Genomic DNA, 24711 nt, shown 5'->3' on the forward strand with positions numbered 1-24711 from the left:
GGCATGGCTGGGGAAAGGGGGAAGGGGGAAAAGAAATTTAAGAAATTTTTTTATTTAAAAGTTTTAAAAATATTATTTTTTTAAAATGTGGGTAAAAAGATGAAAATACTCTTGTCACATAAGCATATAACGGTTTATTTGACAGAAAAACTAATGGAGGTACTATTTTGACACAAAATGAAAGTTAAGGTATTTTTTTACAAGTTTTTGAAAGTTGGGGGTATTAAGTTAAAATAACATGTAAAGTTAAGATACTAAATTATAATTTACTCTTAAATAACATTGACACCAAAATATATGTTCTATTTAAAAAAATTTCCCTACATAAAATGTGGTACAACTTAGACGGCCATATTTATTGGCCTTGGATCGGGAAGAACATCCTTGTTCCTACCAAAATTTGAGATAGAGTTCCCCTCCTTTTCTTGGACCAACATTTTTTTCCTTAGAATTGGTTGGTAAAAGCGGCACTGTACCCCACAGCGCACCAAAGTAGAGTACCCAGTATGGCAGTGTGTATGTTTTTACCAACAAACCCTCCCAAGAAAGTCCCAGTATCTGCTCTCTTTTTACAGACACACCATCCCACATTCACACATGAATGTATAATAATATTAAAATATTAAATGCATCTTCACGCCACACGCGCGTCACGCATGTCGGAGACGACCGCACGTACCCCACGCTCTGCCTTAAATGCCGACCATTTATTTTTTCCTAAGTATTACCGTGTCCTGACACGCACATACAACCCTCCGCTCTCTCTCTCTCACCGTAAATCCACTGCCACGCGCCGCTGCACGCGCCGTCACTCATTCCCTGAACTTTTTTAATTTAGAAGTACAGCACTGTCTGACACTTCCCAACACAACAGTCGAGCTTTGAGAGTTTTACCGCGCGGTGAAAACATTGAAGACCGAGGAGGTGAAAATGACCGGTTGAACTGGGAGTAGCCGGTGGTGAGAGAACGGGAAAGTATATGAAGGGGCTTTCAAGGAAGACAAGCTGTTTTTGCAGGGGAGCGAGGGATCAGAATTCATATAACACAAATTTATAGCTGACACTCACTCACTCTCACTCTCTCTCTCTCTCTCTCTATCTTTGTCTTCATTTTTTCCAATTTTCAATCTAATTTTTCCTGGTTAATTAATTACTGGGGCAGTTAATTCGATGATGGAGTTTGAGGATCAAGAGGAGCACGACGAGGAGATGGAGATGGCGGCGAGTTACGATTCGCTCGTGAACTCATCCGGGCCGGGCCGAGTCAAAATGCCGACCGGTTCGGGAACCGAGTCTGCTCAGCAACAGCCGAGGAAGGCGGCCTGCAGGTACAGAGAGTGCTTGAAGAACCACGCGGTGGGCATCGGAGGCCACGCGCTCGACGGCTGCGGCGAGTTCATGGCCGCCGGCGCAGAAGGCACCCTCGACGCGCTAAAATGCGCCGCCTGCAACTGCCACCGAAACTTCCACCGCAAGGAGAGCGGGGGCGAGGATGGCGTGACGTCAGCAGACCCGTACGGACAGCTGTTGGCAGCTCACCACCACCACGGGCTCCTCCAGCACCCGCACGCGCAATTCTCGCCGTACTACAGGACGCCAGCGGGGTACCTCCACGTGGCGGCGGCGGCGCAGCAGCAGCATCGGCCGCTGGCGCTGCCGTCGACGTCGGGCGGGGGCGGGACCCACAGCAGGGGAGGAGAGGAGGGGGAGGAGGACATGTCGAATCCGAGCGGGGGAGGAGGAGGAACGTCGTCGGGGAAGAAGAGGTTCAGGACGAAGTTCACGGCGGAGCAGAAGGAGAGGATGCTGGAGCTGGCGGAGAGGCTTGAGTGGAGGATTCAGAAGCAGGACGAGGGGGTGGTCCTCCAGTTTTGTAATGAGACTGGTGTCAAGCGTCACGTGCTCAAGGTCTGGATGCACAACAACAAGCACACTCTGGGTAAGAAACCCTAACATCCACACCCAAACAACAAAACCACCCAAACAAAACAAACATCATCATCATTCTTGCTCGCTCCATCGATCATCCTCTCACAGTCACAGACCGCTTCTTCTTCTTCTTCTTCTTCTTCTTCCTCTTCTTCTTCTTCTTCTTCTTCTTCTTTTGTATTTATCAATTTAGGACAACACCAGAGAGGTACCAATTAAGCAATGCTACGTAGTAGGATTTGTGGGTATTTCTTCGAATTTTAGTTTCTCAGTTACAGATGAAAGCTAGGTATATCATGTGCCCAAGGACTGAGAAAAGTGAGCCTGCAGCTAGCTGAGTAAAAGCTACTGCTGACTTAATTTGTTGAGAAATTCTACTACTCTTCCGGGATTTTAGTGTTTTATTTAACTAGGGTTTCTTTTATTTTTTAGTTACCCTTTTCATTTATTAACTAGTAACTAGTTTAGTGATCAATGTTATCTAGCTGCATGATCAGTGTTTATTGTTAATGATATGCTCATTTCGATCTAATTAATTTCATCATATATCGATCGATCACTGCATGTAAAATATAATGTTTGCTATCTATAATGTCGTTGAATTTGCAGTGTTTTATCCGCTGTTTGACCATATATAGCTAGAGAGCTAGCTAGCTCAGCAAATTGAAGCAGGAGGAGGGCTTGCTAGCTAAGACATTTTGGAAATTAGTTAATTAACATTTTGTTTGTAGGTTTGAGTGGTCTATGACTCTATGTATCTAAGAAGGTAGTTGGTACAACTTGTTCTATTGGAGGCACAAACACGTGTGTGTGTGTGTGGAGCTGCATTTCCGTTTACCATCTCTTTCTCTACATGTGTTTTTGTACGTATCTATGAACATGTGTGTCTCTGTGTCATTCATTTACTTCTTCAGACTTCAAAGTTCAAACCCACCTTCTCGTTAATTTCGGTCCACGAATCAGCTAGATTACTGTGTGTTGCTTAATTTTATGTTGGGAAGCATTAATGGTTCTAGCTAGCCGTTTCTTTTTGCTTTATCAGCTTTTATATATCTAGCTTTCTGATCCTTCCGTATTCATACCCTTGTGGATGCTTTCAATTTCCTAGCTGGTTCTCTTCTACCTCTTCTCTTTTTGTGGATCTTACTCTAGCTGCTGATCAATGAAGTACTTGGCCTACTTCAAATGATCATAGGATCATGATCAATCTATTGGGACCTCTCATCTCTCTGGTCTGTTTCTGCTACTAAGTTTTTTTTTTTTTTTTTGGTTCTTTCTTGCATACATTACATTTACTTTTGCAGTACTCATCAGTGCAACATCAATATAAATATTTTTGTTGTATTGATCTATGTAATCATATGATGGAACTTGTCTGCTGTAGAAGGTAGAACCCAGATGTTTGATCTCTGATGGGTTCATCTTGGGAAGGAAAGAACTGAAATTATTTATTAATTTTATTTGAATTTTTATAATTATTATTATATATACTAGTATACTACTAGCTACTTGATTCGTTTTACTGTTTTGTTTCTCTTGGGAAAGAGGACATACCAGCTAGCTAGAAACAGTACAGTTTTGCTTTCATGGAAACTCATTAACTCCAAAATATGGGTTCAGACAGTCCACGTTGGAGAGAGAAGTCATCCATCGATAGATCCAAAGCTTGGTGATCTCAGCTAGCTATATATTCATTTGTATTAAATTAGTTTCTCTTTCTTTTCTGTTTCTTTTTCAAATTTCAATGATCAGCTTCAAAGGGAACATGTGGGCACTCCAGCAGCACAAAAAAAAAAACTCTAATTAAATACACATACATACAAGAGGGGCACACAGCTTTTGTCTGCAGCTAGCTCCTATACCTTCACTTGAAGATTCATATCTCTCTTTTGGTTGATAGAATAGAATAGAATCCATTAGGATTCCAAGAATCTCTACTCATCTTCCCCCTAAAGATTTAACCCATTTTGAAGGAGTAAATGTAATTATGGGAATCAACTAAAGGTGGTAATTAATGAACTAAGGTGAGTCATGGTTGAGGTTAAGTTTCTATTTTTAGGGTCTGGTTGCTATATTGAGGCATGCATGGTACGTGGTTTTGGGTCGTTTTACTAGTTCTATATCTGGTGTTTGATGTTTGAGGTTTGAATACTAGCAAGAGAAAGATATATACTTTTGTTGGAAGTTTGCTTGTTGTGAGAGTCAAAGCTTACCTTATGCCACATCCCTTCAAGATGCTTTGCTTGTTTTGGTGGAACCCCAACATCAGTTAAAAGCTGCATGCTGCTGCTCCTCCTGCACTTTGTGGTCCAATTTATATATGTTGGAAATTAATATGGTCAAAGATCAATCATTCAATTCATTTCTATCAATAATATGCTTAATTTGATGGACTATCTTTTCTTCCTTTCGATATTCAAATCAATCAAGTACAAGTTTTGACCGAAAGAGTTATAATCAGTATCAGGCCATAGTTGTGAAAATGATAGGTTAATTTAATTATTTCAATAATAAACAATTTAGAGAAATTCATAAGAGAGTTATTTTATTTTTATTTATTAATTTGAAACACTAATTTGTTTAGGAGTATATTAAGATCGTGTCATAATCAAGATATGCAAGTTCAGATGAAAATACGAGATCTTGACATACATAATTAGAAAATACCAAAGAAAAAGAAAACACCAAAACAATAGAACATAGCATAACAAAAGTACCTTTTTTAAGGAGCGAGATCTATACGACTATACCCAAAGGAAAACAACCAGAAAAAAATTAAATTAACCAGGAAAATTCTTCATCTAAGATAAAAACCTCCAAAACAAATTGGCAAATTCTTCATCACGAAATATGCCTTGTTTTGCATTTTAAATTTTTAATCTAAGATAAAAACCTCCAAAACAAATTGGCAAATTCTTCATCACAAAATATGCCTTGTTTGGTTTGGTTGGGATTTTGGGTGGAGTCCAAAATCTTGGAGTTAAAACCTAACATGCAGCCTCTACAAAACTCATTCTACACCCTAGGAGGGGAAATACCATTTGAATCGGAAAATGACTTTATTATGAATTAAAATGATTTTCTTATAAATTAAAAGGACTTTATCATGAATTAAAATGATTTTCTTATAAATTTTAAAACACCTCTAGTTTTCATCTAAAAACTGTTTTTCTAAAAGACCTAAGCCTAATTATCTCTTTTTAAAATGTATGAGATATCATATGTTTTGTTAGGGGTATTTGAGGAACAAAAAAATTCATAAAAAATAATAAGAAATGACGTGTCATACGCATGTTGATGATATTGGTGTGGACTAGAGTCAAAGTTCTAAAATTATAACAATACACTACAAGAAAAAGAGTTTGGGCGACAAACCTAGTTCCTCTCTCAAAGTCGAATTTCGTCGACAGTTTGGTCGCTCAAGCCATGACGCCCAAGACTTTGGGCAACGAACAAGTACATTTTGTCGCCCAAAGGTACCTAGGACAAATTTGATTCGTCTCCTGAAGAGAGTTTGGCAACGGACATATTGTTCGTCGCCTAAAGCATGTTGAGGCGACGAAATTATTATTCCTCGCCCAAAGTACGTTTAGGCGACGAACAATTTGGTCGCCTAAACATACTTTGGGCGACGAATAATTTTGTCACCTAAACATATTTATTTTTTAAAAAATTTATTAAAAAAAAATTAGGGGACAAAATTATTTTTTATTTAGATTATATATTTAAATTTAATTTTAAAAAAAATCTTTATTCAAAAACCATATAAGAAAGACAAAATTAATAAATTTATATATCCAAATATCCATACAAAGTATGAACAATTTAATACTATATGCAAATATAATCGGTACATACAATCACTAATGGCCTCTAGGTCAGTAGCATCATTGGCACCGGTGGAGGAGCCTAGCATGCACTGGTCAATGTTCGGTGGCAGCACAAACCCAGGTATAATCCCGGCCAACTGGCCAAACATCTGCTCCATCTAATGCACCTTACTCGTCTGCTGTGCATATGCCGCTCTAGATTCTTCTGGCTGACCCCTCAACAGCTGCACTTCAGTGGACAGGTTGACGAATTCTGCAGATGGCTGAGACGAAGACCTGGTGCTGAGATCACAAACCCGACCCACTCTCATTCCACATATCTCCCTACCACGCCTAACACCCAGTGTCTCCGTCATAATATATACAAAGATCGGCATTGCGATCGGGGACTGAGATCGACTCCAACAGAGTGTCTGGAGGGTACTGGCTGGCCACCTCCTCCAAATAACTCGCCTTCTTAGCGAGTATCTCAGTCATCAAAATGTTATACACAAGTTAGAAATTAGGAAATTAAATACAAATATTAAAAATTGTGAAATAAAACAAAAAAATATAAAAAAAACTAACGTGCTTCTCCATGCCCTTGTCGTTGCCGGGTCGGCCATAAACATCCCCGTAGTTGTCAAGCTCCGGAAATTGTGAACAAGCCTGAAAAAGAATGTAATGTTGACAAAAACTCAAACAATACTAAGGAATATATATATTAAATTAAATAATGGCGCACCTGACGATACGACTCCACTCGGTATGAGAAGGGCATCGAACCACCATGATGATCAATCCTTGCGAGCGCTTTCCGGTTCTTAAGATTGACATTCGACTTCTTCTGTTAAATATTAAGCAAATTGTAAATGCATTAGTGTATATACGATAAAGGAATAACATAAGAAAAAAGATTTTTGAAGTCTTAAAATGATATAACATACCAAAAATTCCGGACTCTGAAAATGAGTGCACAACCATTGCCACTGATCAAGCCGAGATGCCATCTCCGGAGGAGGGCTGGCCAATGCCTTATCTGCCGATCCAAACATGTTATATTCCCTGTGCAGCTCATGCTTCCATTGTATGTAAACTTTTCTCAATAACTTCTCCATATACCTAGCTACATCCGGATCCTCCATCCAAATGTCATAGTTTACCTGAAAAAAAATGAATATTAAATTGTTAGGAATGATCAAATTCATCATTTTGTATTAATCGAAATATACTCACTGAAATGGAGTCCATAATGCTCCTCTTGATAGCGTCATCAACCTTTTCCCAACTGGGGAAAAGCATGGGGCAGTCGGCACGAATAATCGCCCAGACAAAGGAAGCGAAAGTACTATGGAGCTCTCTGCTCGGTCGTAGGTGATCTTTTTCAAGAACGATTCGAATCCTCTCGTTCGTCGTGCGCGTGATTCGAGACGCCTTCAACCCTCTACTTATCCCCCTTGTGGTTTTGGTACCTAGAAAAACAAATATAACATATTAATTTCACAGTAATCTTCTAACATCTAAATAAAATTAAACTTAAACACAAGTGATGTGAAAACATTTTTCTTACTCTCTGAAGATGAGGCAGTACGAGTGGATGACGCAACATTATCATATACACTATAACGGTGACCACGTCGGTCCCTCCGTGCCTACGGAATCGCAGACCCAGTACTCGATGAGAGATCTGGGGCTATCGCCGGGGTCGATTCGCCCTGAACTATGAGGCCGGGCTATTCTACAGGGGCGGACTGGGTTGTAGGGGCAGACATGGATGCTGAACTGGACCTCCGAGATCCACCCATGTTCGAGATCAAACTCATCTGCACAATTCAATAAATATTTATGTTAGTCAAAAAAAAAACTAAAGTAATAACTTACTGATCTGAATCACCACTATCACTTACTAATCTGAATCACCATTAGAAATACTCATTTCATCATCATCATCATCATCATCATCATCATCATCATCATCATCATCGATGAAATCATTAACATCAATCCGGGGAAGTGGCCCAAGATCAATTGATAAGGCATTGATCTCAATTGGAGGAACGTCATGTATCTCGACTTGTTGTATGATAACATCATTGTTGTATGGACTGGATATGGTCGAAGATGAATCCTCTTGATAAGCCACGTCATCCTGATTTATCTTTTCCGGAATATTCTATATATTTCGATTCTGAATCATCTGAGCTACTTTCCAACTCATACCCGCCTTAGGATCATCCAGATAACATACTTGTTTCGCCATAGTGGCAAGAATAAATGGATCATTCTCATATCATTGAGTGTCTGTGTTCACAGATATTAAGTCATAATCAAGTTTAATATTGTTGTTCCTATTCGGGTCTGTATTAAACCAATGACACTTAAATAACACAACTTGAAAGTGATGAGAGTATAACACTTGATGTACACTCGTCAGTTTGCCGTAGAAATCTACCGTGTCAGTCTCCAAGTTCTCTACACAAACCCCATTATTTTTAGTGCTCAAGATGTCATCTCGTTTTACAGTTAAAAATTTAACTTCATTCACATTACATCCGGAAAATGTTTCAACCCATTGAATGTCACTCGCCAAAATCATTAACTCTTTGAATAATGGCGAATTATCATCAGTCAGCTTTTCCATCTATTAAAAGACAATGTAATTAATATATTACAAAAAACATACAAACACATGAACGAACTGATCATTATTGTCAGTAATCACTTACATGTTCCTTAAACCATTTAGGAAACATTTTCCAATGCTTTTTCTGTACACGTTCCTTGTCCCATTTTGGATAGTCGCGATTCATTAGTTCCTCATGCTCAATGCGTAAGGAGTCAACTTCTACATAATTATTGAGTATGAACCAATGAGCCACCCCCATATCGTGTTTCGAGAATTCAACAGCTGGTTTAGGAGCTTCGCCAAATAGTCGTGTAATTTGAGAAAAGACATAAAGTGTCTCATTTTTTTCACCACCGTCGTCGTTGCGTTGGGGCCGATTGAATAACGTCTCAACATTGCACAGTAGGTAATGGATTCATTTGCAATGTATGCCTCCGCTATGGAGCCTTCGGGGTGTGCCTTGTTTTGGACGTACCTTTTGTAATTACCAAACATTCTGCAAATGTAAGTATATAGTGAGACAACTTTTATGAGTAACAGAGAGCTAAACTAGGAGAATAGCAACAAAAAACTTTAGGAATTGTTACCTTTCTATTGGGTACATCCACTGATAACTGACCGGCCCAGCAAGAATTGCCTCTTGCGGTAAATGTATCATCAAGGAGTCAACTTCTTCGCAATTATTGAGTATGAACCAATGAGCCACCTCCATGTCGTGTTTCGAGAATTCAACAGCTGGTTTAGGGGATTCGCCAAATGGTTGTGTAATTTGAGAAAGGACAGAAAGTGTCTCATTTTTTTCACCACCGTCGTCGTTGCGTTGGGGCCGATTGAATGACATCTCAACATTACTGAGATACATTGCACGGTAGGTGATGGATTCATTTGCAATGTATGCCTCCGCTATGAAGCCTTCGGGGTGTGTCCTGTTTCGGACGTACCTTTTGTAATTATCCAACATCTGCAAATGTAAGTACATAGGGAGAAAACTTTTATGAATAACAGAGAGCTAAACTTGGAGAAAAGTAACAAAAAAGTTTAGGAATTGTTACCTTTCTATTGGGTACATCCACCGATAACTGACCGGCCCAGCAAGAATTGTCTCTTGCGGTAAATGTATCATCAAGTGAATCATTATATCAAAAAGGGCCGGTGAAAATATTTGTTCAAATTTGCATAGGATGTACACAATCTCATCTTCCAATTTTGACACGTCTGACACACGCCACATCTTAGCGCATATATGCTGAATGAACCTCTACAACCCAATAATCGGTTCAACCACATCTTCGGACAAAAATTTTCTAATACCCATCGGAACCAGCCGTTGCAATAAAACATGACAATCATGACTCTTCAAGTCCAAAATTGTTCCTGAGTCGATTTTCACATTACGTAAGATATTGACCGCGTATCCATCTGGAAATTTGACCGATGCAAGAAACTTTAAGAATTCTTTCTTATCCCCAGGGGTTCACTGTATAAGATGGATGCTTCTTTATCATTTTATCACCTTTCTTCGTTAATCACAAATGTTTCATGATGCCCATTTCTTGCAAATCTTGTCGAGCCTTAATTGTGTCCTTTGATTTTCCCTCAATGCCCAAAATTGTCCCCACCAAATTTTCGCACACGTTCTTCTCAATATGCATTACATCGAGATTGTGCCTGATTTTCAACTTGGACCAATACTCCAACTCGAAGAATATCGACTTGTTCGTCCAATTTAGATGTGCATGTGACCTTGGCATATTTCGTTCTTTATTAGAGGAATGTTTACCAATCCGGCCAAATTCTAAGTTATTCAACTGCCTCAAGATGTCATCACCATATAATTCTTTAGGTTTCATGTCCATCTCCTTTTTTTCGTCAAAGACCTCCTTATTGTGACGCCATTTATGTTCCCCCGGCAACCATCTTCGGTGGCCAATATAACATACTTTACCCCTGTGCCAAGCGGAAGTTATATCCTTATTATAAGCAGGACATGCCATATAACCCTTGGCGGTTCAGCCTGATAGATTCTCATAAGCTGGGACTGCTGCATGCAAGAAAAACATTGTTCCGGTGGACTTATCATATGTCAGCACACCATTTTGCTACAATTCTTTTAGCTCATCAATCAACGGTCGCAAATATACATCGATCTCATTGCCAGGGGATTGCGGTCCCGGAATTAATAGCGTCGTAATTTTGAATTCTATTTTCATGCATTTTCAGGTAGGCAAATTATAAGAAACTACGACCACTAGCCAAGTGCTGTGAGATGTGCTCATATTCCCGAATGAATTAAACCCATCAGTAGCAAGTCATAATCTGACATTTCATCGATCCGCTGCAAAATCCGGATATATATTATCAAATTCTTTCCATGCGCTTCCGTTTGCAGGATGTCTCATCACATCGTCCTCAACCCGCTTATCTTTGTGTCATCTCATGTCACTTGCAGTATGTGTCAACATGTACAATCGTTGCAATCTTGGCTTAAGTAGGAAATAACGCAACACCTTTTGCGGAATCTGTTTCTTTCTCTCTATATACTTGTTCTTATATCTCGGCTCATTGCACTCAGGGCATTTATCCTTCCATTGATGTTCTTTGTAAAACAATACACAATCATTCTTGCATGCATAAATTTTTTCATATCCCAAACCGAGATCTTTCAACACCTTATTCGCCTGATAATGGGTTTCAGGTATATGATTGTTCTTTGGAAGCATTCGTTTCAAAATCATCATCAACTGATCATAACTTCGATTCGAATGTTGATTAAGTACTTTCCAATACATTAACTCCACAACAACAGTTAGCACTGAGAACTCTTTACAACCAGAGTACAATTCCCGCTGAGCTTGATTCAACAATCTCTCATACTTATCAAACTCTTTTCTTTGGACTTCGGGCAACCCATCATTTTCATCCATATTATTGCTCTTTGTATTATCTTGATTGACTTCATGATCAAGCGATGCATATGGATAAGCATCGTTTATTATGCCCATCACTTGGTCATTATCATCACCAACAGATTCAGTAGACTGCAGAATTGTTCGAGCATCTGAGGAAGTCGAAGCATAAACTCTCGGTTCACCATGTTAATACCATGTCGTATAGTTGTGTGACATCTCATATTTCACCAAATGAATTCTGACTTCACGCACTGTCTTCCATAAAGTGTTGTTACAATTCTGGCACAGACACTTTATATTATTCTGAGCATTGACATGCTCCTGTGCAACTTGGATAAATGACTCGATCCCATATAAATATTCATCACAAACACGATTCGTATTACGTATCCATTGTCGGTTCATGATGCCTGTTTCCATATTACACGACAATTAGAAAAAGATTTGTCACCTTTCTTCGTCTCCTTATGTCTTCGGTAAGGGCCCCATCCTATTCGAAAATGCACATATGTGTCGTGGTTGTTGGCTCTGACGACGTAATTTCGATCTGAAAAAATTTCGGCATCATCTCCCTATGGTTCTCCAAGTGCACGACGTAGATATTTAAAACAAATATTTAGTATGCACTCGAAGAACACATAGGGAGATGTTGCCGAAATTTTCTCAAATCGAAATCATGTCACATGAACCGCTAACCACAACACATAATTGTGCACTCCCAAACTGTCCATGGGTAATTTGGACAATTCAAGAATCATATTGGAGCGCAGTCACGTCCAGCGTCCATGTGCGCGTCCAACAGACTCTCGAACGGGTCTAAGGTGAATTTAAGTTGAGTGTACAAAGTTATCCACTGATAATTTCGCACGACTAGTTCAATGCACAAAGTTATCGACTGATAACTTCGTACATGCGCTTCGTGCCACATGACCTAACCTAGTACTCGAAGAGTGCTGGACTACATCATTGAGAATTTTGCAATTACAACTAAATTAAATGTAACATACAAATTAAACTATAATTAATCTAACAATATACATACAAGCATACAAACAAACTAAATAAATTTTAGCATTTAAAAACATACAAACTAACTAATCAATTTTATAATTAATTTTAACATACAAACTAATTCACTAAAAAAGTTTAATACAATTATATATGAAACATTAAATACTAAATTATACAAAAATTTAACTAAAAGATAGATTAAACACATACCTCACCAAAAATGCAATTATCCTTCACAAAAAATGCAACACTATCCTTCCTTCCCCAAAAAAATAAATCATTGTCAAATATTAGCCCAACCTCAATCTAAATTCAGATTTCATAACCAAACTACTAAATTAAAAAAAATCAACAGTATTAACTAATTACCACAAAAAATCAGAAATTTCACAACCAATTTATGAAAAATCCACAACAAGTGCAAATTATCCAATCCTATTAGAAAAAAATAACAAAACTTAATTAAAATAACAGAAATTAAAAAAAATTTACTGTGGAGGGGGGGTTTCGGTGAGCTAGGAGGGTGGGGGGAATGGGTTTCGGTGGGGGTGGGTTTTCAAGGCAGGGTGGGTTTCGGGGGGGGAGGGGGTGGGTTTTCGGTGGAGGGGGTGGGGGTGGGGGTGGGGGTGGGTTTCGGTGGGGGGGTGGGTTTTCGGTGGAGGGAGTAGGTTTAAGTGGGGGGGTGGGTTTCAATGGGGGAAGGAGGAGGGAGGAGGAGGGGGTGGGTTTTCGATGAAGGGGTGGGTTTCGGTGGGGGGAAGGGGGAAGGAGGGAGGAGGGAGGAGGGAGGAGGAGGGGTTGGGTTTTCGGGATGAGGGAGGAAGGAGGCGTATCCACGAGCGCGCAGCCGAGATGAGGGAGGAGCGAGAGTTGAGAGAGTTGAGAGATATGACTGACAGTGAAACCCAGTAATCGATCTGGGTATACAAATTGAAAGACTTTGGGCGACGAACAAGATTCTGTCGTCCAAAGCACCTTTAGTCGAGGAATACATAATTTCCTTTGGGCGACAGAATCATGTTCGTCGCCCAAAGTCATTGACTTTAGAGCGCCGTTTCATCCCGCCAAAATTTTAGACTTTGGGCGACGAACTATTCGTCGCCCAAAGGTATATTTCGTCGCCTAAACTCAATTTTATGTATGAACCATGGTCGTTCATACGTTCGAGCTCCAATACCAAACTTTTACATCTCCAATTGACCTAATTTTTTGGAAGAATGATTTTTGAGTGAGAAACTAATAAATGAACGGTTCTGATCGTTGAAAACACAATCGAGATATAAGGTTCTACATATAAATGAATGGATTTTACACTTAAATAATAAAATTCTATTAACTATTTCGTTCAAACCTTGTCGATTCAATAATTGTGAAAACCATAACGTGATTACAACAATCACAGTCATTCATCATCTATGTTCATACTCAAAGATCATCCCTGCAAAAAATCGGCTCAATCAAAGTTCATTTAGCCGTTCGATTATCATTATAAAAATTATGATCCTTCATACACACTAAATGCTAAACCTAACTTCCACTTCTCCGATTGAGATAATGTTTTGTATGGATGATCTTTGAGTGGGGGACTAGCCAATGATCGGTTTGGATCATTAAAAACATAATAGAAATCTGAGCTTGTACATATAAATACACTTGAAGAGTATAATTCTATTAACTTTTTCGTTGAAACTTTGGCGATTCAACAATTTGTGAAGACTACAATGTGATTTCAACGATCGGAACCATTCATTTTATTCATTTATACTGGAAGATCATCCTTGCAAAAAATCGGCCACATCGGAATTCATCTCCTTCTTCGATTAGTATTAGAAAATTCACGATCGTTCATAAGTTCAAGCACCATTACCTAACTTCTACATCTCTGATTGAACTAATTTTTTGCAGAGATGATCCTTGAGTAGGGAATTTAAAAATAAATGGTTCGGATATTTGGAAATACAATTGTATCGTATGCTATTACAAACATAAAATTGTAAACAAAAAAGTATTGGAACTTTGGGCGAGGAACTTAAAATTTCGTCGCCCAAAGTGACCTTAGGCGAGGAAACGTTAAATTCGTCGCCCAAAGTGACTTTGGGCGACGAAATGTCAAATTTTTCGCCCAAATCATTATTACAAAATGATCATTCCTACATTCGAACTCCGATACCAAACTTTTACATCTCTAATTGACCTAATTTTCTGCAAGAATAATCTTTGAGTGAGAAACTAATAAATGAATGGTTCAGATCATTGAAAAAACGATCGACATATGAGATTGTACATATAAATGAACGGTTTTTACACTTGAAGAATAAAATTCTATTAACTCTTTCGTTGAAACCTTGTAACTTCAATAATTGTGAAGACCACAACGTGATTATCACGATCAGAGTCATTCATCATATATGTTTATACTCAAAGATTAACCCTGCAAAAAATCGGCTCAATCGGAGTTTATCTACCCGTTCGATTATTATAAGAATCACGATCGTTCATACACCCTAAACGCCAAACCTAACTTCTACATCTCCAATTGAGATAATATTTTGCATGAATGATCTTTGAGTGAGGTACTAAGAAATGATTGGTTCGAATCATTAAAAACACAATAAAAAAGTGATCTTCTACATACAAATACACTTGAAGAGTATAATTCTATAGTTTTTTTGTTGAAACTTTGTCAATTCAACAATTGTGAAGACTACAATATAATTCCAACGATTGGAGCCGTTCATTTTATTCGTTTATACTCAAAAATCATCCCGGCAAAAAATCGGCCAAATCGGAATTCATCGTCTCGATCGATTAGTATTAGTAAATTTTTGATCGTTCATACATTCGAGCACCGTTACGTAACTTTTACATCTCCAATTAACCTAATTTTTTGCAATGCTGATTTTTCAATGAGGAATTAAAAATTGAACGGTTCGGATCGTTGGAAACACGATCACATTGTATTAATAATCTACATATAATTGTACAAAAAAAAAAAAAGGAATGAGACTTTGGGCGAGGAACATACAAATTCCTCGCCCAAAGCCATTTTGGGCGACGAAACATGTTCCTCGCCCAAAGTAACTTTGGGCAAGGAACATGCATATTCCTCGCCCAATTTCTTTGTCAACCACTATTTTGGCGCATGAGTTTAGGTGACGAAATGATGTCGTTGCCCAAAGTGTATTTAGGCGAGGAGGAACATAGTATTCGTCGCCCAAACTTGTATGAGATTAGACAACAAATTTTCTTATTCGTCGCTCAAATATGTTTTTCTTGTAGTGATATGTAGTGTTAGGGATCTTAATTTTTTTTTTTTCTCAATTTATATGGCATTCATACATTAGACACTAAAAAAAAATTTTATTTTTTTTTATAAAAGAAAGTACCTTATCTAATAATAAAAAAAGTTAGGACTCTTAGCATTTTTCAAATTATAATTCAATCTTCCACCAAGTATCGTTCAAAATTCAATCTTATAATCGAAAGGATGTAAATCTAAAGTTAAAACATTTTTAGAGGGATTGAACCTTGTAATAAGAAAGAAAAAAAAAAAGTAAAAAAACTTGTTTATTTTTTCAGGAGAAAAAATAAAAAGAGCCAAAGCTTCTATGATTTTGTCGATCCTCAATTTGGCCAAAATTGCTTATATTAGAGGAGATATGCAATAACAAAAACATAAATAGCGAAATCCTAAAGCAGACAGAAAATAACTCGGGATATTTCTAAGCCTAGCTAGCTAGCTGGTAATTAATACTATGCCTTATATGTTAGCTGGCTTCAATGAAAGCTAGCAAGCTTTATGCCTAAACCCTATAGCTATTAGCTAGCATGCAATTGGAGCATATCTCATATCAATGGTAGCTATAACTAATTAAATTAAACCAAAGTTTTGGTGGGCATCATATATATCATATTAATTCTGGTTGATGATGGTCAACAAAACAAGAATAAGCTAGTAAAGCTGATAACTGACTTTGCCATTAAAATTGTTGGATGTCAGTTGACTGAATTCACTCTGACTTTAGGAATATATATATATATATATATATATATCTTCTACTTTGTATGTACGTTACGTGATTAGTTTATATTGTTTTTATGGTTTGTTTTAGGAATTTAATTATTAGATTAAGCATACATTTAGGGTTTATAATTTTATATTTAATTTTAGAAATAATTAAATGTTGAAACTGACTAGGCATGAACAAGAACATCATAAGATTATCACAATTAGTATGGGCAGAGAATTACAAACTTAAATAGTACGTTGAATTGTTCACTAGGGTACCCAAAATAGTGTATGCTTATACCTAAGTATTTCTTAATCAAAGTTCAAATTTCGAGACTATCTGGTGATTCTTGTTAGGATTGGTCCTGAGGAGAGTCGGGTGAGATAATTAAGGGCACCCATTTTTTGAGTCAAGAGAAGGATTCCAACTTGGTTCAACTCTATATTATTTTAAACAAAATTAACCCCAAATCAAGTTCTTTAGCCCAAATCAAAGGGGCACAACTATTTGGCCTAAACTCATCACTCAAATGTCTAATAATTCTAAATCTAGTGTCCCTAAGCTAAAGCATATAAACCAAAAAGTGCCTTCAAAATTCTAAATAATGCTAAATATTTTTTTAAGTGAGTGGCTTAATAGTTATTTTGCCCTCTAAACTATGACTCGTGTGTCAAAATGCTCTCAAATTAAAAGATAGTAAATTAAGTCATTAAACTTTTAAAAATAGAGGAAATTACAGATTTGGTCCACTTATTTTATACCTAGTTCAATTTTGGTCCATAATTTTTTTTAAGTTCTGTTTTGGTCCACTAATTGTTTCATTTGTTCAGTAAAGGTCCAAACTTGTAACTTTAAATCCTTTGGGTTGTGTTTTCTTCAATTATAATTGAACTATAAGTTATATTTCATCATTTCTTAGTCATAAAAACAAATTTGGAGTATTATAATCTAAAAGAATTGAGATTGGGTGAAGTTTGAAAAATTGGCAGTTTCGGGTACCCTACTTTGGGGTTAATTATCTTGAGTTTTAGAACTCCAATTTGAATGATTTTTATATGATTGTAAATAAGAAATACATAGCTTTAAAACAAGTATATGTTCGCTGAATTTGAGTGAGATTTGATAGGATAAAAAGCATGCCAAATTTGAGAAAACAAATATGGACCTTTACTGAACAAGTGAAACATTTAGTGGACCAAAACAGAACTTAAAAAAGATTGTGGACCAAAATTGAACTAGGTATAAAATAACTGAACTAAATCTGTAATTTCCTCTTTAAAAATATGTCAATATATGTGTGCCAATTTTTTAGAATTTCATCCAAATTTTCATTCAAAAAATCACGTGAGAGAAAAATGGACAATTCATGCCCAAAGTATTATATGGGTGAACTGCGGTTTGACATCACCAAGACTTGTCCACTTTCTTGAAATCTAAACATGAAAATGAACAAAATTTGGTTGAACTAGAAGTGAATTAGGAAAGACCCACAAGACCCATGTAAGGCTTTGGGCTTACATTTTGTCCTCATTCGAATGACACATCACACATGACATTTTTTGAATGGAAATTTGGATGAAATTCTAGAATATTGATCTACATTGACATATTGTTAAAAGTTTGTTGGTTAAGTTTACTAAAATTTTAATTTGGGGGCAATTTGATAGAGGGGTCATATTTGAGAGCCAAAATGGCTATTAAACCTAAACTAATATTTATGAGCCGCATTTTTAATAGTTTCCCTCGAAGAAATCTCATGAGATTGAACTAAGAATTTTTCCCTCATTATGGTGAAATTGGGTGTTATCTACTAAACCAATTAGTTATTGGCGACCTGCCCTAATCCTTATGGTAATAAAATGAAATTTTGTCTTTAAGCGATAAGATTGCATTACCATTTTTTGGTGGTTTGAGTGTACATATATATCTTTGTAACTTTTTTTTTTTTGCGTTTGGGATCTTTGTAACTTTATTTGAACACAATTATATATATATATATATATATATCAATGAAGATGATTCTTGCAAACGGTTAATTCGAATTGTCACAAAACGACTCGTGTGGGCCCCAATAGGGTATACCTCAACTCATTGAAAATAAGTTGAGGTATACCTCAATAGAAGGAGCCTGTATATCCGAACCATTTGTAAGGATCAAATAAATGAATTAACCAAATATTTTCAATGAAACTGTCCATTTGTTGCAAACGGTTCGGATCGTCACAAAACGACTCGTGTGGGCCCCAATAAAGTATACTTCAACATAAATAAGTTGAGGTATACCTCAATAGAAGAAGCCTATATATATATATTTGTCAATTCATAGTTTTAGCAGCAAATTTAAGTGTAGATGAGTCATGGTGCACATAAGACATTGTAGGGGGAGCTGAAGAGGGGCCTGCATAAGATTCTTTTGGATGATCAACTTTTGGAAAGCAAACTTGAAGATTGGAAGGGAAAAGATTGAAAGAAGTTGGCTTTGGCATGCACCTTTTTAGATACCTTTTTGACAGTCAAAACGATTAGGACCCTTCGATGGCACACCAATTATAAATCTGGGGCTGACCATTTAATTCATTGTTGGCCCTACTCATCAATCCAAAGTCCAAACAGAGTTCTACATATGTTGAACTTTTTGGGTGATTCCAGTAGCAATGCCTTGGGGGATGCCACAGGCCCACAGTGTTTCAACATAATGTCCACCTAGCTAGGCAATTAATTCAAACACTTTTATGATTTGAAAAAAAAAAAAAAAAAAAAACTCAGATTTTAGTGGAAAAAGACTAGACCTAAATCAAAAAATTAATAAGATACATATGTATAGTAATTTTTTTTTTTTATCTAGATATAGAGATTCAAACTTGAGACTTCTTCATTATTATTTTTTTTTAAAGTTTATTAAATTAAAATTAATCAAATACACGTATGTAGTAGGTACTAAACATAATACTAGACATACTACATATAATATTAAACCTAAAACTCAAAATGATTCATCTTTAAACGTAAACGACATTGTTTTAGGCATAAAATAAAATTAGTAGAGAATCCTATTTCGTAATTTTATATAAAGGAGTCTCTAAATGTTTAGATTCAAAAATTGGCCGGACTAAACCTTCGAAACCAATTTGGTTTGGTTAATGAAAAAGTCAATAAGCAAACCATACCGAACAAAACCATCCTAAACCGATTCGATAGCAATTTGAAATATTTATAAACCGGTAAAACTGAACTGGACCGTTTATTCTATTTTTTTTATTTTTTTTATATGTGGCATATTGTTATTTGACTTTTATAGTTGTTTGTTTGCTTAATACACATTGTCATATTGTTATTATTTGTATGTTTCATCATTTTGTTAGTGTAGATTGTGCATTTGAATACTTTAATGAAATTATTTTAAATTTAATAATTAATTAATTGTATGATCTCTAGTTGAATTTAAATTTTTTTACACACAAACTGCTTAACCAAACGGTTTATGAGTGGTTTGGTTTATTTTAGTTAACAAATTATTTTTGTGTCAAATCTGATCGAATTAAACTGTTAAAGTTTTGGTTTAATTTCCGATTTGATGTTCGGACCTAACCGAATTGGCGTCCACCCCTACAATCCAGTAAGTGCTTTTAAGAATGACAGCTTTTATATATGGATGCGTTTGTAAAATTAAATTTGTGGAAGAACTTGGGGAACAAAAATTAATGATTTATTTAGTGTTTTGAGTTGGTCCATTAAATAGTGCCTGTCTTTGTGGACCATTTCACTTGATTTCATTACAGATTTACAGATCCTTTAATAGATGCTTCTCTCAACTCAACGTGGTGACTGGTGAGTGGTGACCTATCAAAGCATGCCAGCTTTGAAGGAAAAGTGAAAGTAGTACTTCATTCATGTAGTATCTGAATGTGACACACCCCACAAGATATTGCTGGGCCACAAGGCCTTGATAACTGTTTATTAACTGAGGCCCCCTACTCGGCCAAAAAAAAAAAAAAACAAACTGAGGCCCCTTTTCTTTACCCCTTCTTGGTAGTAGGTAGAAAAGTAATTTTTTTGAGAATTCGGACCAAAAGAAAATTTTAAAAAATGAGAATGGGATGATAGATGAAAAGTTATTAACAAATGATAAGGTTTTGTCATTATGGGCCGATTATCAGTATGGGTCAAATTGGGCCAAATTATGTAGTTTTGTAATTATGAGCCTCTGATGAATGCTTGAATGTCTCGATCAAATTGGGCTCCTATTATGATTATGGGCCTTGACTGTAGCTGAGATCTTGAAGCCTATGGTTTTTCATTTTGTAATAGGCTTAATTATCGATTTACCACCCAAAACTGTAACTTATTCCCACTTTACCACCTGAAAGTTTTTTTGTCCCAGATTACCACCTGTAACTTACATCCATGTCCCATTTTACCTTGTTCCGTCAACAATTCCGTTAATGCTGACGATCTGGCCGTTACTGCTGACGTGGCGCGCTAGATGTGTGCCACGTGTCACATTTTTTTTTTTTCGCTTTTTTTTATTTTTTTATTTTTATAAACATTGAAAATTCATTAAAAATAGCTCCAAACTCAGAAAAATACACGAAAAATTTCTACGGACTCGTCTTGACTAGCACTAATTTTCTATAAGGTTAAATTACCAATTTGCCCTCTAAAAATTTTCAAAAAAATTAGAAAGTCCAAATTTATTTCTAAAAAATTAAAATAAATTTTCCTCTATTAAATAAATTCTAGAAAAAATTCTAGAATTTTCGTAAACTCTTGGACAAATTCTCAAAAATATTTTGAAAAATTACCAAAAACTTGTTTTAGAGAATTATTTCGAGACTTTACAGAAATTTTAGAATTTTTCTAGAATTTATTTTATAGGGAATTTTATTTTTCTCTAAGACCGAGAGGTCTTTTGGGTAGTAAGTGTTCACGAGAAAGGTAATGTTAGTTTTTAGAAGACTAACGGTGCAGACCTCATATTTTTTGGAGTTCGGGAGATTATTCTATGAATTTTCAAAGAGTCTAGAGTATTTTAATTTTCTAGAAATAAATTTGGACTTTCCAAATTTTTTGGAAATTTTTAGGGGGAAAATTGGCATTTTGACCCCATAGTAAATTAGTACTAGTTAAGACAAGTCGGTAGGAATTTTCCTTGTATTTTTCTAAGTTCGAAGCTATTTTTAATTAATTTTCAAAGTTTATAAAAATAGAAAAATCAAAAAAATCAAAAAATACAAAAAAGATGTGACACGTGGCGCACATCCAGCGCGCCACGTCAGCATTAACGGAATTGTTGACGAAACAAGGTAAAATGGGACACAGATGTAAGTTACAGGTGGTAATCTGGGACAAAAAAACTTTCAGGTGGTAAAGTGGGAATGAGTTACAATTTTGGGTGGTAAATCGATAATTAAGCCTTTGTAATAAGTTGTCACTTTCGTGTCTATTCTTAAAATCCAGGCCAAAAATTCAATTTAGTCACTTTTTAACCCCAAGGGGTTGGTGTGATGGAAACTTGGATGTGCTGCAATAGTAGCCACTCAAGTTCTGGGACCAGTTTGTGTGATTAATTGGGATATGCATTCTTTCCTCTCTGAGTCTCTGGTGTACACCAACTTTGAGGTTGTTCGAGGGTGTGGAGAAAAGGAGAGAAGGATTTATCCTTATATAGCATCCAAAAAAAAAAAAAATCCAAGCCAAAAAGAGTAAAAAATAAATCTAGAAACATGAGTGTTATACAAGGTCACATGTAGCATCACCAAAATTATCTAATATGTAGCACAGTAGCACGTACTGGTATTATTCATGCCAAAAAAAATTAACCTCGATCAACACCATAATTAGCAAACCAAAACCATATTACACTTTCCATCCCAGTTTGGTGCCATTAATTTTCTTTGTGATTTGCACAGGATGACCAGCAGTGCTTGACCTTAGACTTTTTGCCCAATCAAGCTTCTTGGTGTGGCAATTATTGGTAGCCATCTGCATGATAATTGGTTGCATATAATTTTCTGATGATCTACAAGTAGGAGTCTGAGGAGGACAACCCTTTTGATGATGAAGTGCTGCTGCTTTTTTGGTCTCTTTTATTTCAATCTTGGTTCCTCCTTCCATTTTTAGGCTTATAATCACCTCATCGCAAAATGCTTTGTTGTTAATCTTTCTTTCCTTTCGGTGTTGATAAAGGCGGTGCAATCTCAGAGCAAGATGGCATATTCCATCTTTGATTTCTGCCTCCAAATCTCTTTCTACATCCAGCTCAAGCTCTTTGCGAATCTTCAGCTCTTCTTCTGAGATATTAATGGCTCCGGAAAATCCTTTGTTTTTGAGCCCTTGTAATTTTTTCAAATTGTCATCATTCACGTTCAACTGTTCCATAATATAACTACGTAATAAGTACATGCAATGTCAAAATTAATAGCATTAATATATATTAGCTAGAGATGAACCAACATGCAATGTATATCACTCTAACACTCTTCATCACGTGTAGCCTCATTATGCACTTACGTGACACCACAACTGCAACCTCACTCTACATGTTGACAAGTAATTGGGGGTTGGACGCATGGACATGAGTTTGAAATTTCAAACCCAAGCTAGACCTCCTAGAATCAAAGCTCTCATACCACATATGCTGAACAACTATTAGACCCCAAATATTTAATTTGTTAATCAATGATTAATGAACAGCCCATGTATATATGTTAAACTAATGCAATCAATAAAAACAAATATAAAGGATTATTTCTTAATTGAAGTGTCACCAGCCAAGCATTGCTATTTTTGATTGAATCCGTAGCCTCGCTGGACTGCAAGATTGAGAAATCTGCAAAAAACCAACAAATTGTAACAAAAGCTTGACAAGAATTAATATAGCTAGCTAGAATCTGAAAATCAAAACCTAGTATATCTGCTCCTTTGCTACATATGACTCCTTGCTGGTCCATCTTCTACTTTATGCATTAATTCTCACTTTGTCTGTTGTGCTTCAAATCAAGCATTTTAAACCAAGCAGAGCGATTAGGACTGCTGCGAATGGGACCAGTGGTATAGACATTATAGTTGGAATGAACAAGACATAAAAGTGGGTTGCTTTTAGAGGGAAATGACGGTTAGGGACGTTATTTTGGTCAGCTTATTCAAATTTAGGCGCCAAATGTCTCTGCCCAAATTAAAAATCATTGGAAGTTAATTTAGTTATGTTGGACAATGAGAAAATAGATTTTTATAATTGTCCAAAAATAAAAAGTGCTTTACGTGGAAGGAATCAAAGGTTTGGGTTGGCCTTAAAGCATAATCAATCCAATGACGGGGCCTATGGATAGTTACCCTTCCCTTGGAAAGTTGAAGCCTATATTTAGCAAAATATATACTAAACCATGTTCAATATGTCAAGTTGGAGACTTCTACTGTACGGACATTGCATCACATACATTCACCATTTAAAGGTGAAAAACTACACTTTACTATAGAGATGTAATCTTTAAAAAATTGAAAGGTCAAATGAGTGTCTGCATATAATATATAGTGTTCACACCACAGCTACAACTGTCAAATTGAAAATGTCACTTACCAAATAAAAAATAAGTTTTTGACTTTGATCCATTATAGGACTCGTATAGCCCTTTACATGTCCAAAGATCAAAAGACTTTACTTGCTAATTTTTATTACATATATAACATTTTGTAATTTACGTCTTATCTATTTATTTATTTAGAACACAAATTAAGGTTTATATATATTACTTACAAGTTGACACATATAGAAATAGATAATGACATGTTATCATAACGAGTTGTGTAGGTATCCATTTATAAAACCATTTCAACACATTAGTAAGGTCCAACTATAAAACTTATTTTTTTACTCCTCAAAAATGAAAACTTTTTTTAATTATATTGAATGGACACGTGTAACCGGGTGAGGAGCAACAGTCCCTCAAGGCAACCGCATGTTGCTAGCAAGCCTAGCAATTCCTCTTGCTTCTTGCATTCAATTCTATATATTAATAAGTCATGATTGAGCTATAATAGGCCTTTTTTCTTTTGTTGGTTAGATTTATACCTACTCATGAGACTGATGAGTATATTTTGAATAAAATTATGTTTATGTTATATATGATGAAAATAACTTGCAGGCTGGTGTCACCAAGAGAGAGAGAGAGAGAGAGAGAGGATGGGGATACGGGACATGCAAGTTCCTCTTTATATATGATAACATAATTGAATCCAATATAAATGCCAAAAAGTGAAACAAGGGGAGATGATGGGTCCAATACAAATTTTCTTTTTCGTTTTTTCTTTTTTAGAAATGTTGATTCAAACACTATATCTACATTACCCACGATTAGAGGCATGCAAATGGCTTTTCATCCACGCAATCATTTGTATGGTTGTCAACTCAATTAATGGCT

At 36.3% G+C, this 24711-nt stretch overlaps 2 protein-coding genes across 2 annotated transcripts; one reads left to right on the forward strand and one right to left on the reverse strand.

The window, feature by feature from the left end:
- Positions 1 to 1036: 1036 nt before the first annotated feature.
- LOC147284120 (zinc-finger homeodomain protein 1-like) lies at positions 1037 to 2591 on the forward strand. Its single transcript, XM_086243937.1, has one exon. It carries the CDS (start codon positions 1171 to 1173, stop codon positions 1951 to 1953), a length of 783 nt encoding a protein of 260 aa, XP_086100063.1. The 5' UTR covers positions 1037 to 1170; the 3' UTR covers positions 1954 to 2591.
- A 19406-nt stretch (positions 2592 to 21997) lies between these two features.
- LOC147284121 (uncharacterized) lies at positions 21998 to 23261 on the reverse strand. Its single transcript, XM_086245391.1, has 3 exons — positions 23199 to 23261; positions 23062 to 23123; positions 21998 to 22663 (listed from the first exon to the last, which is right to left on the reverse strand). Exons 1-3 carry the CDS (start codon positions 23242 to 23244, stop codon positions 22151 to 22153), a joined length of 621 nt encoding a protein of 206 aa, XP_086101517.1. The 5' UTR covers positions 23245 to 23261; the 3' UTR covers positions 21998 to 22150.
- Positions 23262 to 24711: the final 1450 nt, after the last annotated feature.

This window comes from Dryas octopetala, chromosome 5 (assembly GCF_963921425.1).
Source record: "Dryas octopetala chromosome 5, drDryOcto1.1, whole genome shotgun sequence".
Lineage (NCBI taxonomy): Eukaryota > Viridiplantae > Streptophyta > Magnoliopsida > Rosales > Rosaceae > Dryas > Dryas octopetala.